At 33.7% G+C, this 19,137-nt stretch overlaps 2 protein-coding genes across 2 annotated transcripts; one reads left to right on the top strand and one right to left on the bottom strand.

The window, feature by feature from the left end:
• Positions 1–9,653: 9,653 nt before the first annotated feature.
• LOC143537229 (large ribosomal subunit protein uL1z-like) lies at positions 9,654–11,168 on the top strand. Its single transcript, XM_077031044.1, has 4 exons — positions 9,654–9,658; positions 10,174–10,393; positions 10,490–10,861; positions 10,943–11,168. Exons 1-4 carry the CDS (start codon positions 9,654–9,656, stop codon positions 10,994–10,996), a joined length of 651 nt encoding a protein of 216 aa, XP_076887159.1. The 3' UTR covers positions 10,997–11,168.
• A 778-nt stretch (positions 11,169–11,946) lies between these two features.
• On the bottom strand, positions 11,947–17,667 carry LOC143537210 (acetyl-coenzyme A synthetase, chloroplastic/glyoxysomal-like). The gene is made up of 18 exons (XM_077031031.1): positions 17,333–17,667; positions 16,304–16,447; positions 16,064–16,219; positions 15,844–15,966; positions 15,589–15,757; positions 15,397–15,479; positions 15,222–15,323; positions 14,516–14,604; positions 14,347–14,437; positions 14,152–14,265; positions 13,959–14,035; positions 13,787–13,865; positions 13,636–13,704; positions 13,390–13,565; positions 12,759–12,815; positions 12,584–12,674; positions 12,407–12,505; positions 11,947–12,310 (listed from the first exon to the last, which is right to left on the bottom strand). Exons 1-18 carry the CDS (start codon positions 17,627–17,629, stop codon positions 12,125–12,127), a joined length of 2,202 nt encoding a protein of 733 aa, XP_076887146.1. The 5' UTR covers positions 17,630–17,667; the 3' UTR covers positions 11,947–12,124.
• Positions 17,668–19,137: the final 1,470 nt, after the last annotated feature.

The raw sequence follows: 19,137 nt of genomic DNA, 5'->3' as shown, positions 1-19,137 counted from the left end.
TAAAAACTCATTTTAACAATTTCCCAACAATTAAATCATGTAGTTTGGCCTCTCTCTCTCTCTTTTTTTTTGGCTAAATGAATGAATCCAAATGGAGTGGTTTGATCTTTAGGAAAGAGCAAATTACAAATAGAACAATAATATTAATTAGTTATGAATAATTCCTTGAAAATGGATGATTAAATTATGCAATTCGAAATAGAACTTTTCGGCTCTGCACTGTTGATTAGATCATTAGAAAATTAAGCCATATAGAATATGATTCTGTAATAATAATCATTGAATTCTTCATCTATTACATTTATTAAAAAAATTAATAACGAAAATATGGAACTCGCTACAAGAAAACAAAGCATTAACCACGGAAGGATATGCTAGAACACCGTTGGTGAAAATCATAATCAACGAGTATTTGTAGTCGAAGCTCTATTGGTATAATATTAATCGTGGGTGATTTTCTTTCCAATGGAACAGTGATGGATATTTAATTCTCATGGATTTATTGATGAACACCTTACCAACTGGTTATTGTATGACATTTCTACGACCAAAGCGTAGATTTATCGGTAGATTACCAACGCCTTTTCTCTGGTCAATTTTTAACTTCTCTCGCCAATGTTCGTCTTTTCTCCAACCAATTTTTAACTTCTCTTGGCAATCTTTAGTAGACAAAAATAACATACTAAACCTCTATAGCGAGATTATAGTATTGGTGATCCCTAATATTTTAGGAGATAACTAGTGAAGAAAACTCTTGATCAAGGATAGGATGAAAGGTGGATTAGTTAACATACGCTAGAACCTCTATAAATCCGGTTGTATTATCTCTTACCCTTAACTCTTTATTTACTTTGTTTGATTTTATAATTTGTGAAAAGAGTTTAACAAAGTCGTTAGCTCATAAAAATGGTATTAAAACCTAAAAAAAACTATTCACCCCCTCTAGTTTTATACTATGATAATAACTAAATCCGACATAAAATAATGAGGTTGATATGGTCGAATTTAATAAACATTCTGCTTTTATAGTTGGTTGTAGATAAACAAGTTGATTTGATTTTTAGATTGTGAATCAATTTAACCCTATTTTAACTATGTTACACCCGTTGCTTACGCCCATATAGTAACATACTTACATCCCGATGATTTACTATGGTAAATGGTGTATACTCGAATTTTTTTCTCATTTTTTACCATATTTAGCTAAGTTGTCTAGAACCCCATACATACATACATACATATATATATATATATATATAATATTCTAGGAATATTATATGTATTTGTCAAAAAACCTATATTGTTAATAAAAAATGGCTCAAAATATATGATTTGACCTTTATGAATTAGGCTAAAATAGATCATACAAGGTATAATGTACTACTATTTTAGGGCATTCTCAATCAAACTACCACATAAAGCATTAAGAACTTTTGCAAATATGGAAAAGTTAAAATATGAATATACAAATAAATAAAAACGTAATAAGCATACACAATGGTATTGTTCGAACCTTCCAAAATAGATGATTCTCAATAGACCATTTACTATAAATGGAAATAAATTAATAAAAGTTTATTATATAAAAAGGTGGAGCATAAAGCTATTCCACCATCATTATAATTATAAATATTAAATTTTATAAGAAAAACAAAAGGGGAATTTGAGAATGTAAAAGAGAGGTTGTGGTGGTGTGAGGTCATGTCATCAAAGCAAAAGAGTTCATTGACTTCCATTTTCCTAAACATAGTTTAGTTTATCACACATTTAGCTTTGGGGGCATTTTCACTAATCTAGTACATAACATATTGATATCACTCTTCTCATAATCTGAAAGCACTAGACACATATGCATAAGCTGTCCGATTCAGTCGCTTGAACCATCTTCTTCACATTGATATTGATGGGTGGTCAAAAGATTTTTTGAGGGTAACTTTTTAGGGGTCTCAGGTTCAATTATCGACTTATGTGTGTGTTCTGAAATATGCACATCAGCACTATAAAGGGGATTCAAACTCAGGTAATAAGGATGAAAAGTGTTATAACCATTTGGGATATGCGTTGATGCCACAACAACGGATGCCTTTCAAAAAAGATATTTTCCTTTTTTTAACAGCATTTGGAACTCCCCTCAATGCCCGAGTGAGCCTTCCTGAGATGAGATATCAACCCTCCACACTATTTTGGCACTCAAGCCTGACTCATTCAATAACACATCAAGGAGGAAACCTACCACTGTGAGAAAACCCTCTTGAGTCATGTTTCGAACCCGTGACCTCAAGGATTGCATGTGTTAACCATTACCCCATGCCATTGAAACATAAGGCTAATTGCAATATATATATTGGGTTGGTTTCTTTTAAGAAATTAAAAAAAGTTAAAAACTTTTAGGTTGTCTTAACAACCAAACATTTTTTTAATTTGTTTATATATCAACATTATTTGATAGTATTTTTATCGTATTTACATATAACTTTTTTATTACATATATAAATCACAAGTATACATATGTTTAAAAAAAATTAGATCTGTATAAAAAGCTAACTTGCATAATTGTAGTCGTAAATATAAATATAAAAGGTGATAAAACTACACACTAATAATATTAATATACTAAAAAAATAAAGTTGGTTGTTAAGAGTATAAAAGTTCTTAAATAATTTAGGAGTTCTATAATGAAACACATCCTCTATCTGTATAAATTTTATATCTTTATAAATGTATGTCAAAAAATTCTATATGTCACTCTTTAGGTGCTTCTCAATTCCTCTTAAGTCACCAGATTGTTTGATTTGTGATTTAAGAGTTCTCATGCTATTCAACAAAGTCACGGGTATGGGTCTCACTAAGTTCGGATAGTATTTAAATGAGTTATAACATCTCATTTATTAGTGAAACTCTTTTATAATCAAAAAATAATTTTATCGGGTTATGGGTCTTACCAAACCTGAATATCTCTTAAACGAGTTATGATATCTCATTTATTTGTGAAATAACTCCTTAATCATCAAACAGTAATTTTCGCAGGGGTTTCACCAGACCTGGATAGCCCTTTATAAACGGGTTATAACATCTCAATTATTTATGAAATCCTTTAATCATCAAACTTTAATTTAATTTCTCTCCTTACATATTATCTGTTGTCGATATATCATTTCCATCATCGGTTAACTTCCTACCACCCTTTGTCAACCTCTCCTCTCATACATCAACCACTATCGTCATCTACATCAACTGCTCTTTTTTCATTGACAAATATTTGTATTCATGCATGTTTGTTTGTTTAAAAAAATACATGTCTGTGTTCATTTATGTTCATTCGTTAAAAATCTGAAAAACTACACATCTCAATTGAAACAACCTAAACATTAAAAAATATATATATAATAAACATAACAAACTAATATATACGTATCAAATTAAAACAACACTACGCCAAAAAAATAAACAAATCATTATAAAATATAAAATAGCAAAATTATTAAAGATAGAAACTTAAACAAACCTTCATAATACACACATACATACCGTTACAAAGACATGTAACTTATTGTGATACTTTTGATAAGTTCAATATGTATGACACGGTAAGAAAAAGGATACCTTTCATCATTTTTCAAAAAGAATATTATATAAGGGCTTAATTTATTTTACTCGCATAAGACATCCACTTCCATGTGAAAACTATGAAAAATTTTATTCCTTGAGGAAAAACCACGTATAAAAATTGATGAGTTCTTTTTGTCTGTTTAGTTATTCTTGTTGACACTTAAATACCTACATAGCTTCTTCCATATATGAGTTGAGTAATTGATTCCTAACGAAATTTAACATAAAATTTACAGAATATTAATCATTTGGAATATCAATTAATTGATTTGACATTTCATTGTGATTCATTCTTTTTGATATCCATCATATCTTTTAGCAATAAAAAACAGGAAAATTATACTCTTTTTCACTCCGAGAAGAATGTATCAATTTTAATTTTTTTAATAAAAATAATTATTAATATATAACTAATATATCGTTGAATAATTAACATGTAATAAATATTATACAGATAAACTGTATCTTGATAGTTGTTAGAGCATTCACGTCCCATTCCATATATTTTCCATATAATTTAGCTAAAAAACACCATTTCATAAATTTATCTATCATTTTTCAAAATTCTTTCACATTCTATTCTCTATTTATATCCATAAATTAATTCTTTGTTACTTTTTCTCTTTTGTCTTATTATATAGTAAATGGTGATTGAGAGATATGTGATATATTATATGATATGGATAAAAAATGAGTCCCTATATTTAGGGATTTACTTTAGTTGCCATATAACTCATCCATATAATAGAGAATGGATTGGAGAGGTGATTTTGATGGTTTTTTTAAAATTTACCATAAATTATATGGGTTTGACAACTTTAGAGAATGGATTGGGAATGCTCTTATAACAATTGATATATTTTAGAATAAGAATTTAGACTTAAATAGCCTTAACTATAGACTATTAGCAGATAGCAGTCTTAATTAGCGGATTTACTGCTAACTTGGTCTTTATTGAATATGTTATTAAATTAGCCGTTTATAGAAATAATTACATAATCATCAGTGGTGAAATAAGTTCTAAAGAAAGGATCACTTCAATTATCTTTTATTTGGCCAACTGGATTCATTGTTGTAAGAATTAGGATTATAAGGCCGAGTACTCTCTGAGTACTTGCTACAAGGTATGTCGCCGAGACGAGTTTCTGTAAATTCTCCTAGATACTAAAAATCGTTCAAATGTGGTCAACCTCAGCCAGAACCACATCTTAAAGGTGAACTTGGACAGATTTTGATTCAAAAAAATAAAACATATTTCGTATCTCAATAATATTAAAGAACAAATATCATTTTTTTAATTAATGATTAGTAATTTTTAGAATATTTTGTTATTTAAAAATGTATTTTTTATTTATATTTTCCCCTATTTTGTTATAAATATTAAGTAACTGATGATATTTGACATATATATAATGTTCAAAAATTAATTTGATTATATTTACCGTCCCCGAGTACTCCGAGTACACCCAACTCCCAATCGACCGCCTAGGGTCCGCCTAGCGATTATTGCAACCTTGACTGGATTACAAAAATGTTCAATTGGATTACAAATATGCCTTGCTGCTTTGAAAAAATAACAAATTTAAGAAGGGTTAGAAATGTATACAATCGATCTATGATCTAGTGCGGAGGCTAGGGGTGCAAACAAGCCGAGCCGCTAGCGAGCTATTTAAAATCGGCTCGTGACAAAGCTCGATTGAGTCGAGCATCAACGAGCCCGAGCTTGAACCTAAAACTAAACTCGTTTAATAAACGAGCATGAGCCTGAGCTTCACTTACCAAGCTCGAGCCAGCTCGTGAGCCTAAATGAGCATTCTATTTATATAAGTTTTATATTTTATACATATAAATATATGGATTATTGGATTAAAATAATCCCCCCTTTAATTAGTTGGCCAATAATAATTTCACCTCAATTATTTCCCTTTGACAGTTTCATCTTTTCCATGTTTTTTTGTTTTATGATCCCCGTTAAAAATAATTAACGGGGTTAAGTTTTTGCTGATGTAGCTAATGACTTGGCATTTTAAAATCCAACGTGGTTTTTTTCTTTATTATTATCTATAAAATAAAGTGCTAGATCACAACAATGCCCCCTCCCTCATCTTGTTCACCACCAACGGGTCATCGTGCTCATTAACAATTTAACATTAACCACCAAGGCACCAACCGGTCACACCTCCCCACCCAATAAAACTAGTAGCCCACCGAATTGTTTAAGATGATTTAAGGTACTTTCAGGTGGGTTTCAGGCATTGGCGTTGATGGGGGTGGTGTTAATAACCACCGATCGATTGCAGATGGGGTGATAGAAGCGATGGCGGGTTTGAAACCGATTGATGGAAAAGACAATCAGCAGATTTGGCAGGCCGTTTGACACAGATATGACGATGGCGGGTTTGAAACAATGGTGCTTCTTTCCGTTTGACACAGATGTGCGGCTGCGATGGCAGGCCGTTTGACACAGATCTGACGATGGTCTTATGTGTAATGATCGGCGATTGCGGCAGCGACAATCGCGGGTTTGAAACAATGGTGCTTCTTTCCGATTAAGAATTGCATATATGTGGCCTTGATGTTTAGGTGCGGTGGTGCGGTAGGAAGAGGCGAGGAGCCGACTTATGGCGCAGTGGTGTCAGGCCGCCATAAACTTGAAGTCGCCGGAGGGAGTGCCGGATAAGCAGAGGGGCAATGAACATGCTTGGGGTAGAGGCCTAGAGGGTCATAGTTGGGGTTTATTTATTATTGTGCCTTTGAAGATGTGGATTCCACGTAATTAATCAGAGAGGGGGAAAAAAATTAGTAAAAGCCATGTAGGATATTTAAAATGCCAAGTCATTAACCATATCAGTAAAAACTTAACCCCGTTAGTTATTTTTAACGGGGGATCATAAAACAAAAAAATGAAAAATGTGGGACTGACAGAGGAAAATAACTGAGTTGGGATTATTATTGGTCAACTCATTAAAGGCAGGATTATTTTAATCCAATAATCCTAAATATATACATATATATTTAAAATTATTAATTTATATATACAACGTTTTGAAAAAATAGCTAAATAATGTATATTATGTTATTATATAAAATTATAATTGAAAAAAATAAATAAAACTAATTATAATTAATAAAGTAAACGAGCTAAGCGTAAACTTGAAAAAAATACTCACGAGCTGAGTTCGAGCTTTAGAATTAAAGATCGAAATGAGCCGAGCTCAAGCTCGAGCTTTGTTTAAGTTAACGAGCTGAACTCTAGCCTGGTTGAGCTCAGGCTTAGCTCGGCTCGTTTGCACCCCTAGCGGAGGCTATCGACCCAAATGGTAGCCAGCCCTAGGAGCAGTGTTGGTAGTCTGCCTTAATTGGCATTATTGATGCATGTTACCAAATCTCTAGCAAAATACCGTATAATAGAGATTTTCTAGCCTTGAAGAGTAGTTGAAGTTATACACAGTAGGAAACCAATTCTTTAGTCTATAAATACTAGTCCTTAGAATTGTAATTCCTCAACAACGTTGATAATAAAATTGACTCTCTGGTGTATAGGTCTCATCGAACCACGTAAATCTTTTGTGCTATCTTCTTCATCAAGTTTACGTGTTATCTTGCACGCGAATTAACTTTCTATTTGGGAAAATCGTGATAACCAAACCTAACAAAAGTGGCTTCATAGCTTAGCTCGGCTCATTTAATCGGTTCTCATAACATAAGACGGGAAGACCAAGATTGACAAATTTAACGGCCATGACTTTGGGTTTTGGAAGATACGTATAGAACATTACTTATCTCTAAATAATAATATACATTTGCCTTTTGTCAAGTCATAAACCAAAAGATTTGATAACTCAAACTGGGATTTGATGGATCGTAAAGCCTGAAGACCGGTCAAACTTTCATTAGCGAAGACCCTTGCGTACAACATCCTTAACGAAAAGACCACATCTTTATTTGGCATTTAGTCGATATCAATGTTGTTTGGTTAGAGTCGGTTCAGTTCATCATGGTACGCTATTTTGAGCATATCTTCGTTTTAACAAAATTAATTCGTGAACGTCAAGAAAAAGATTAAAGACATCCGTGGAACCATAAAAAATAAATAGCGTTACTTGTTTCGATAATACTTATACCGTACCGATGTTCGGTCGAAATTGTTAGGTTCATCAGAGTGCCAACATTCATATCGTTCATACTAGTATTTAAGGGAAATGTAAAATAGAATACTAAATAATGTGTATATTACCAATGGTGTAAAATGTAAAAATAAAATTAAAAAAAACAACAACAATCAATATGGTATGTTCATGTCCTGTGATTTTGGTCAGGTGGTTAGTTGGTCTGCCCTTCAAAGTGGGGATACAAGTCGGATTCTTACGTGAGTCATTTCTATGAACATCTGGATGAAGGGACAAATTAGGCATTTAACCACGGGTTTTAACCCGACAGTGGGCGAGGGTTTACAAATTCCATCCGGTTTCAGGGGATCGGGGACTACGGTCTCACGGCGATCGCGGATTCGACATTGGACATAGCACCTAGTAGGGTAGGTTTACACATGATATCCTATGTCGTTAAAAAAATAGTATTGTTCATACTTACATGTGAAATTAATGCAACGTATAATGTTATTTATAAATAAATAAATCGTATAATATCATAAAATTAAACAGTATTAGGGGTTGTTTGTCAACTTGTGCCGAAGCATTAAGATGTCAAACTGATTAAGAGGTAGTCTTTGAATTATTCCACATGTATGTGAAACATAACTATGAACAAGTTTCATTTTACTGAACCAAACACACATTCCCTCTTAGAGGTGGACAAATAAACCAGTTACCGAACCGACCCAAAAAATAGAACGAAATGAACCGGTTTGAAACCGATTATGTAGAAACCGGTTTGAAATCGATTGAAACCGTAGGTTCAGAACCAGTTTGAAATTGTTTATACCTAAACCGGTTCCAAACCGGTTAACCGAACCAAAACCGGCCAAAACCTTAACTAATTAACATGGTCAAGAAACTAGTTTCAACCCGAACCGAAACCGATCATTAGAAACAATCCTTACTTTTCATATCCTCAACTAGAGGTGCACAAAAAACCCGAACCCGAAACTGGACCCGAAAAAAACCCGAACCGGTTATTTTTATACTCGGGTTTTCAATACTTGAACTTGTATCTGACCCTACCATAGGGTATGAATAGGGTATGCATTTCAGTACCAAAATCCGTACACGAACCGGACCCAATATGTACCCGGTAGTTTCCGAAAACCAAAACTAGTTCCATACCCGGAACCGAGTTTTTCCAAAACCTGAAAAATATCCAAAAAATACCCCTAAAATGTGTAACTCCTTATAATTCAATCTATACCCCCAAAAAAAAAAATCCAAAAATAGGGTTTCTTCAATACCCGGAAATAGGGTATTAAAATACCCGGTTTTAGAATTCTCAGTTCTATACCGCCCCAAACCTAGTACATAGGATATGGTTTTTAGAGACAATAAACTGAAACGAACCCAACCCGAGTATTGAAATACTTGATTTTCTAATACCCGATCATACCCAAACCCGGTTATTTAAAAAACCCGATTTATGCACCTCTATCCTCAACTCAATTTAGGCCATTGTGTTTGATATCCTCACGGCCCACATACTACTTCATTTAACAAAAGAAAACAAAAATGGGCTACTTTAAAGCCCACATAATACAAGGCCCATTCACATCACCATCTAGGGTTTAAGTTTCAACCTCATATATTTTTATTATTATTATTAATATTATTATTATCAGCTGTTTTTATTGATCTTATCAGCAGTATTAAACCCTTACCAGAGGTACTACTATTTCTTCATTTTAATTTGATTTTATTCATCTGTATGCTGCATGTTATTCTTGTTCTTACCTTGATAGTATATAATGACGTATTTGTTGATTATTGTTAATTAACAAGCTTCTTCTTAACTTGTTATCAATCATATGAATATGAATGAATTTAAATGTTTTTTTTTTGCAGAATTGAAGTTGCAGAGAAGAAAAATTGCTGAAAATGAGGTATGTTTATATAATCAAATTTTATTTTTTATATTTATTTCCTTGTAGATTATTTTGATTTTTGATGCATTAAGAAATAATGTCTGCCAAGTGTATAATGAAATATTGACTGGTTTATATATATTGAGTTATGAGAGCTTGTGCTTGGCTCGTGAGTTGTCTTTTCAAGCTTATTTATAGTTACTTTATATACATTTGAATTGTTTTTATATGTTGAGAAAAACCTTAAATGAGCCTAGTTTGGCACGGCTTGACGAGAGCGTAAACATTCTTCCCATACAAGTTTTGCGCCCGGGATCGATAACTTAACGAGTTTTAGTTTAATATTACTTTGGCTTGGCTTTTGTTAAGTAAGAAGATTATTTGAATTTGCAAATTGTTTTTTTTATATCACAAATGATAATATTTTGACAGAGTTTACATATGTTTTTTGTTATTTAATTTATTATTGTAGAAATATTACACTTAATATTGCAAATTATCACTCAAACTCGCTGTTTTTTTTAATTCTGCAGTAAGCTTTCAAGTGAAGCCCTCAGGGAGGCAATTACTACGATCACTACCGATGCAAAAGAAAAGAAACGTAACTTCACTGAAACTATCGAGCTCCAAATCGGTTTGAAGAATTACGACCCGCAAAAAGATAAGCGGTTCAGCGGAACCGTGAAATTGCCTCACATTCCTCGCCCTAAGCTTAAGGTTTGCATGCTTGGAGATGCTCAACATGTCGAAGAGGTAATTATTCATATTTACACAGAAAGCAAACGGTATCTTGAATTTGCGATATGACAGACATTTTAAATTTTTAATATCTTGTTTACATAACCACAGGCTCAAAAGATCGGTCTTGAGTATATGGATGTCGAGTCTCTGAAGAAACTGAACAAGAACAAGAAGTTAGTTAAGAAACTTGCTAAAAAGCATCAAGCTTTCTTGGCTTCTGAGTCTGTCATCAAGCAGATTCCTCGTTTGTTGGGTCCCGGTTTAAACAAAGCAGGCAAGTTCCCGACTCTTGTTTCCCACCAAGAATCTCTTGAGGCAAAAGTCATCGAAACAAAGGCAACAGTTAAGTTCCAACTTAAGAAGGTCCTCTGCATGGGAGTTGCTGTTGGAAACTGCAGCATGGAAGAAAAGCAAATCTTCCAGAATGTTCAAATGAGCGTTAATTTCTTGGTTTCTTTGCTCAAGAAGAATTGGCAAAACGTAAGTCGTTGATTCCACTTTTGGCGATTGCTTTGATGTTTTATGCCCGTGTTTCTTATGTTATGGTTTTAATGGATTCAGGTTAGGTGCTTGTACTTGAAGACAACAATGGGAAAGCCGGTCCGCATCTTTTAAGGAGATTGTTATGTTTTTGTTTATGGTTAATGTTGAGGTCAGTACTGGAAGACATATTTCCCACGAACAGGTAATAATTATCTTTTTTGGCTTTTTACATGTTTTTTTGGTACTATATTTTTGGATCTTTTTATATCATGTTTTGATTTTGTTTAGTTTAGTGGTTAATGTCGAAAGTTTGAGAAGTTTAATGTTCGGTCAAAAAAGTATTCACACCGTGATTCATATTTATGCGTTGTTCTGGAAACCAACCTATGGCTGTCAAAGAAATTTGTGTATATTTTCTGAAAATAAAACGTACATCGAAAGTCATTTGCATAATTTGTAAAACAGTTCAATGATTCTTGAATGTGGTTGCTTGCAGAGGTTATAAAACGTGTTTACAGTTTGATTACAATTTATTAACAAAGTTGTCGAATGTTTAGTTTATTAAGCGACATTTGAACTTTAGAAAACACAATCAATCACCCTGGCTCATAAGCGGATCCAATGCTGGTAATTTTAGTGTCATCAGACTACTTACTCTGGGTAGTTGGATGGTCGGACTTTATTTGAATATATATGTAACTGCAACATTAATTCCAACTGTCATAATTGTTTATGAAACGTTGCAACACAAGCTCCAATGATACCTATCTAAAGGTTCATCAATGGATCTCCACTTGTTTAGAGAAGTATCGTCTTCTTCGTAAGTGAGAGAAGAGAGTAGAACACGTAACAAAATTCCCAAGCTAATACAGACAAGTACATAATGCATCAAAAATTGTATTTTTTATGCGAAAACCAAGTTTTTGCCAAAAAAACATATATATGTACTAAAACAATGTGTAACCACCTTTGATTCATCAACAAATGATTAAGCTTTTTTATATACGCAAAAACACACTAAACCTCTTTAAGATCTTAAATGCCAAAGCATATAAGAAAAAAGTATTTCTATTATTAGTGATAACAATTTGCTAAATCTTTAACATAACACCTTATTCCATGTATAATGAACCAAAGTTATCCTTTGAAAGAACACAGCATTTCTGTAACTTAAGTTTCCCTTAATATCTCAAACTTCCACTCACTATTTTGTATAAAACCGACACCTGACAACATAGTTTGTCAGTTGTAGCACCCTATCTATACGTCAGCAAGCGCGATAAGTTGGTCAACAACACTTGGATCTGCTAATGTGCTTGTATCCCCAAGCTCATCTAGCTGCCTAGAAGCAATTTTCCTCAATATTCTTCTCATTATTTTCCCACTTCTTGTCTTTGGAAGTCCCGGCGCCCAATGAATTTTTTCGGGCGCTGCAAACGCTCCAATCTGATTAAAACCAAAGTGGATGTTATAAGAAGCCTCAAATACGATTCGAGATATACAAAATTTTCAATCTTTTTATACATGTCGTTAAAAACTTACATTGGTTCGGACAGAAAGAACCAGGCTTTTTTTAAGTTCATCACTATACTCGACGCCCTCAACTGGTGTCACAAATGCATATATACACTGACCTTTGACCTATTATGACAAAACAAACAATGAGCCTCTTGAAATAATTTTATTAAGTTTCTATTTATTTATTATCATATATCGTACCTCATGCTCGACACCAACAACTGCAGCTTCGGCACATTTAGGATGTGAAACTAGAGCCGATTCAACTTCTGCTGTGCCAATTCGGTGTCCACTGTTCATGTTACAAAATTGTAAACTAACTGCTTTATATTATATTATAGTTTTAATGCAGTCATAATTAAGTTTAACAAGTTACCTGACATTAATTACATCATCTACTCTTCCAGTGAGCCAATAATATCCATCCTTGTCTCTGTAAAACAAATGAAGCAATACATGTTACCAACATGCGCTTTTACCATAATGGTTCTTTGTAGTGGTGTGCATGAAACCGAAATAACCGAATTCAACCCAAAACTGACGGTTTGGTTCTATGTTTATTCAAAAGCCAAATTTCCGGTTAGGTTGCAGTTTTGCATGTACTAAAAAACCGAACAAACTGAACCGATTTTTATAACCGAACCAAAAACAACCGGCTTTTGTTATGAAATATCTGAATTATAATTCTATTTTGGAATTAGGTAACTTGCTCAAAAACTTTATGCCCAAATGATTAATAATCTATTAATCATTAATTAACAAAAAAGTTTAGACCCAAAGTTTCATGTCCAAGCTCATTATTTTGGGCCAGCCCAATGACAAAACCAAACCGAACCCATTGTGAAGACTAGAACCGAAACCAAACGATTTTCAAAAACCCAAAAGCCGTTTTTTTCGCTTTTTGGTTCGGTTTAAGCCCAAAATCAACCCATGCACGCCCTAGTTCTTTGTTTGATGTCTTTAGCTACTGAAAGTAAAAATAATAAGGAAATATAAAATAATATTACCTACTGCAGCCATCACCACTGAAATAATAGCCGGGGAATGCGCTAAAATAAGTTGTTTCATATCTTTCATGATCCCCAAAAAGAGTCCTGAATGCTCCGGGCCACGAGGCTTTAACACACAGATAGCCACTGCACTCGCCTTCCAGTTCCTTTCCCTTGTCATCCACTATAGCTGGCTGCATTTATTAATATTTAGATGGAACAGTATAAAAATTTATAAAATAATATTATATGCTCAATACATACCTGAACCCCGAAAAATGGAAAAGTAGCAGAACCAGGTTTTTGAGGCCATGCACCAGGCAAAGGAGTGATCTAATAAGCGAAAATGGTTAAGCACGGTTTTTATAAATCATATAAAGAATATAACAAATATTGATTGTTTGTGTATACATACCATGAAACCGCCTGTCTCTGTTTGCCACCAAGTATCTGATATTGGACACCTTGAATCTCCAACTACAATGTAAAACCACCTGCATATCGATAAAGAAAAGTAAATTAAAGCTCGATAAATGAATATTGTTTTAATTAAAATATATAAATATATAATAAAATAATAAAAGAACCTCCATGCACTTGGATTGATCGGCTCGCCTACACTACCGAGGACTCGTAAAGACTTACGAGAATAACGAGCCACATGCTGAAAATTAAAAGGAAAATTATAGATGAGCAGTGCACAAGCTTATCGGCTGTACAAGTTTGCCAGCGTAAAGGGCAATTCAAATAGCATAACATGATGACGAAAAGAATCCTTGCCTCGTCACCATCGCGCATAAGCGACCGCACCAATGTAGGAGCCGTGTAGAATATTGTCACCTTGTACTTGTCAACAATGTCCCAACATCTTCCAGGATCTGGATAATTAGGAACCTGCACATTTATGACATCATAAAATATTATTATTGATATATCATTTACCATGATGTTCAAGACTCAGTTTTACGGTTTTACCCCTTCATAAAGTACAACTGTTGCTCCATTAAGCAGAGGTCCATAAGCAACATAACTGTGTCCGGTAATCCAACCACAATCAGCCGTACACCTAGAGAAAACAAGTATTTAAATATAGCCAATAATTGGCATAAATTAATTAAAAAAATGTTATGAAATTAAGAATTACCAGTATACATCAGATGGTTTGTAGTCGAATGCATATTTGAATGTCGCTGCAGTGTATACCATGTATCCTCCCGTGGTATGTAGAACACCCTATTAAATGGACCAACATGATTCTTTAAAAAACACAAAACATATCATTTCTACATGTTTATTTACGAATGGGTCAATTGGGTTGCGTGTTATCTAGGGGCAAACGAGACAACCTACTCGCGAGCTACTCGAGCTCGGATCGATAAAAAACTCGAAATGGGCTGAGCCTTAGCCTCAAACGAAGCTCGTTTAGTTATCGAGCTCAAGCTCAAGCCTTGTATGTGAGGCTCGTCAAGCGTTAACGGGCCTTGTGTATTTTTAATTTTTTCGCTCTTTTGGACTTCTATGTATTAAGTTAACGCTTCACAGCCGAGCTTGAGCCGAGCTTTGGGTCGTTTAAGCTAATAAACGAGCTCGAGCTGAGCTTAGGCTCGTTTAAGGTTTTCCTCAAAATAATAATAATAAAACGTATATTAATTAATTAATAAAAAATAAACGAGCCGAGCCCGAGTTTGAAAAAAAACTCACCACCTGAGCTCAAGCTTTAGAAAAAGAGTTTGAAACGAGCCGAGCTTGAGCTCGAGCCCTCGTAAATCAATAATGAGTTGACCTTGGTCTCGGCTCGGCTTGTTTACACCCCTAGTATTGTCTCAACGGGTCAAATAAAAAATAATTACCTTAGGTTTTCCTGTGCTTCCACTTGTATAGAGAAGAAAAAGTGGATCCTCACCATCAACCCACTCCACATCACATTTAGTAGAACATTTTGGAACAACATCCTGAAATTTTATAAAAATCAAATAAATGATGCTGATGTGGCAATTAAAGGTATAATAAAAGAATTTAAAATACCTGCCACCAAACATCTCTTTCTTTTTGCCATTTAGTATCTTCCCTTTTCATGGCTAATTCATTTGCATAAGTTAAGCATAAACCTGTTTGCGAGCAAGTAAACAATAAGTTTCAAACAAAAAATAACCGATAACGAATGACTGATAACACATATAAGATATGTTTTAACATAAGAAAATGTAAATATCTTACCAACATGGATTCCACTTTGAGATGATTTCGAGAGTGCAGAGTCAACAATATCCTTAAGATTGATGACTTTCTTGCCTCGCTTAACCGCGTTACAAGTGATCACAATCTTCGGCTTGCAGTCAACAATCCTTTGTTCAAGAGAGTCTGCAGAGAATCCGGCAAAAACCACCTGAAATCCAAAATGGTATAAAAATTTTATAAATATAGTCACGAAATGAAGACGGTACTAATAATTCAAAAAATAAGAAGTAATACCGAATGAACAGCTCCAATACGAGCACACGCGAGCATGGATATAGGCAGTTCCATGAGCATAGGTAAGTAAATAATCACGGAATCGCCCTTTTTAACTCCATTTTCTTTCAAGTAATTTGCAAGCTAAATTCATATAAAATCAAAAAATTTCAATCAAAATCAGTAAAAAGAATAAAAATTCAAAAGTTTTAAGATTTATTAAAGAATCAAAAGTATGAACCTGACAAACTCTATCTAACAACTGATTATAAGTCAAAGAATCATCAAAACCAAGATCATTTCCTTCCCAATAAACCGCAATCTTTTCACCGTTTCCGGATTCTATGTTTTTATCCAAACAGTTGTAACAGATATTGGTAATTCCACCCTTGAACCACTGCATCAATTTTAAAACACACACAAGTTTTTAAATATTCTATATAACTTCACAGGGAAAACATGACCATTAATTACTGATTACCTCTATACTGATATTCCCTTTTGTGATATCAAGATTCTCAGAGTTGACCTGTTGACCCCATTTCTTCTTCCAGTAAAATCCCGCAGCCATTTCGGACCAAAATCCGGCCGGATCTTCGATTGACCTCTTATACATCTCCAGGTACTAAAACCAAGAATAATGAAAACCACGTAAGGTATTACGTGTCTTTTTTTTTTCCGGAACAGCAGGGCATGCATTACGTATTATTAATCAACTATAGATATAGAAGCAACACGAATAATTACAAAAATAAATAAAAAATAAATAAAAATCGAATAATATCATTCAACAGTAATAACAGGAAAATTGGATTTTTAATCATCGTAATGCCTATTGGCCGATAATATGCCATACTTACAGTTTGACCAATAATAATCTTAATTGATTGTCACTCGATTTATACCAAGACTACCCCAAGAGCAGTCCGGTAGCAAAATCAACATAGATTTATACTTGATTGTCACTCGATTTCTGTCACAATAATAATTTAGAACGAAACGGAGAAACATACTCCAGCGAAATCGAGTTTTTGACAACAAAAGTGAAAGGTAGGATTACTGGTCAAAGTGTAAGTATATATTATTATTGGCTAACAGGTGATAGTTTTGATTATTAAAATCCAGTTTCTCCACAATAACATATAATAATAATAATAAACCCTAACTAACTGTCTTTTGGAAATAAGATTTTAATAATCCAAACTATGACTTAGCTGACCATAATCCATACTAACAATTTGACCAATGATACGCTAAACTTTCTTTTTTCTTACCACGGGCAATCCCACTAGCATAATCATCATATACTTACACTCGATTTCACTAGCATAATCATCATAAAAACGTGTCGAAATCAATTGTAATTATATAAAATATAAAAAACATAAAAAGTTATAGCACCACAAGTGTCAGTTCCAAATAGTTTGGATTATTAAAATACAGTTTCGGTTTCCGATAATAATAATAATAATAATAATAATAATAATAATAATAATATTAATAAAACAACCTTTTGGAAATTAGGAACATGAGCGTGGTCAGCAAACTCTTGATTTGGGTAGATAACGTCATCCTCATCGGACGCCACCGCATCGCCGATGACCACGGCTGACGGTTGATGACGTAAGCGGTGGTTGGTCATGGTCACCGGCAACCGTAATCTGGGAGCGATTGATTTAAACTGTGAAGCTCTGTTATTGATAAGAGGAAACGGATGGGTGGTTTTATGAAGCTTTGGTGACTGCCCAACTGTGAAATGACAATAATAATAATAATCATAATAAGTGATGCATGGGTTAGCCGCCATTAATTTGACAGCAGCAAAAGCAGTTTTGTAAATTGATGATGATGATGATGAATATAATGGAATGGTATGGGTTGCATTTATATCAACCTCATTGTTTTAATCTAATAATAATAATAATAATAATAATAATAATAATAATAATCTTACCACTGAAATATACAAACAACTCCTCTTGTGCCCCTGATTCTTGTCGTCTTCGGTTTTGCTTTGGTTATTACATTTACTACTATTATTATTATTATTATTATTATTATTATTATTATTATTACTATTAAGAATAATAATAAATTTGGATTTTTTTTATGGAATTTTTTTTTATTTTAATTTGACCGTATGAAAAGCTAATGATCTCTGGCTTAAGTAGTTGAAGTGAGACTGACATCTAAATACTTTAATTTAAAATGAGAGGTGTAGGATTTAAGTCTCGTATATGACGAAAAATAAATAAATAATGGGTTGTAGGTTGGGCTTGTTTTCTTAACTATTATGGGTTTTTTTTATCTGAGGGTGTTCTCCGGTACTCGAGGAATGGAGATGAGTGGGTGTGCTAGTGATAGGATCGTCTCCGAGAATCGTGAAAAATTTTGGGTCAAAGGTGGGAAAAAATTGGTCGTAAATGAGTTGAGTAATTGTGGTTAAAATTAAGATTTAAGAATACGTATTTTTTTCAAATATATATATTAAAAAAACGGGCCTATCAGGGTGTCGGGTTAATATCAATGCCTCATATTCGGCCTTGATGTAAGGCCCCGTTACCGGTAGCCCTACTTTCGTGTTGGATTTACTCATAAACGCAGTTCTAAATATCAGAGTTAATTAAAACATTCGCGGAATATAAAAGCTTTCATAAAACATTTCATAACAAACACGTCTTGTCTTAAAACATCATTTTGTCTTTCAAAATAAACGAAACATTAAACTTAAACGTCTTGAGTCTTCCGATGCCAGCTTCTTATTCAGTGCCACGTGTCTCCTCAAGCGAGCTGCCTAATCCTACTCACCTGCGTGCATACTAAAAGTCAGCTACGCTGAGTGAGTTCTAGTTAATCATACACTATACAATACACATAAACTTATATTCTTTCATTCACACTTTCTTACTTTCATACTTTCTTTTGTATTAACTTACTTTCATATCTTACATTATAAAGAGCATTACGCCCTACATTCCTCGAGTATTATTAGGGCTCGGTACCCTCCTTCCTCGAGTATTATTAGAGCTCGGTACCCTCCTTCCTCGAGTATTATTAGGGCTCGGTACCCTCTTTCCTCGAGTATTATTAGGGCTCGGTCCCTCTTTCCTCGAGTATTAGTAGGGTTCGGTTCCCTAGTTCTCGAATATTAGTAGGGTTCGATTCCCTCTTCGTTACCATACAACCATCCTTTCCTTCTTTTATTAACTTTATCACATTCATACACATAAGCATACATATCATACTTACCTTATACTTAGCGTTACAACCTGACAGTACGTGCAATATCCGAAGATCGTTCACGTACCATCAAGC

Source organism: Bidens hawaiensis, unplaced genomic scaffold (genome assembly GCF_021521415.1).
Source record: "Bidens hawaiensis isolate Kalapana, Puna unplaced genomic scaffold, B.hawaiensis_p1.1 tig00011151_1, whole genome shotgun sequence".
Lineage (NCBI taxonomy): Eukaryota > Viridiplantae > Streptophyta > Magnoliopsida > Asterales > Asteraceae > Bidens > Bidens hawaiensis.
Note: the sequence above shows the minus strand (reverse complement) of the source record. Positions and strands in the feature narration are given on the sequence as shown.

Coding starts and splice junctions, on each gene's coding strand:
- LOC143537210 (XM_077031031.1), bottom strand. CDS start 17,629: ATGGCGGCTAACCCATGCATCACTTATTATGATTATTATTATTATTGT. Junction 13,705..13,786: donor CAGAGACAGGCGGTTTCATG/GTATGTATACAC, acceptor TTCGCTTATTAG/ATCACTCCTTTGCCTGGTGC. Junction 12,311..12,406: donor TTCTTTCTGTCCGAACCAAT/GTAAGTTTTTAA, acceptor GGTTTTAATCAG/ATTGGAGCGTTTGCAGCGCC.
- LOC143537229 (XM_077031044.1), top strand. Junction 10,394..10,489: donor ATGCTCAACATGTCGAAGAG/GTAATTATTCAT, acceptor ACATAACCACAG/GCTCAAAAGATCGGTCTTGA. Junction 10,862..10,942: donor TCAAGAAGAATTGGCAAAAC/GTAAGTCGTTGA, acceptor TAATGGATTCAG/GTTAGGTGCTTGTACTTGAA.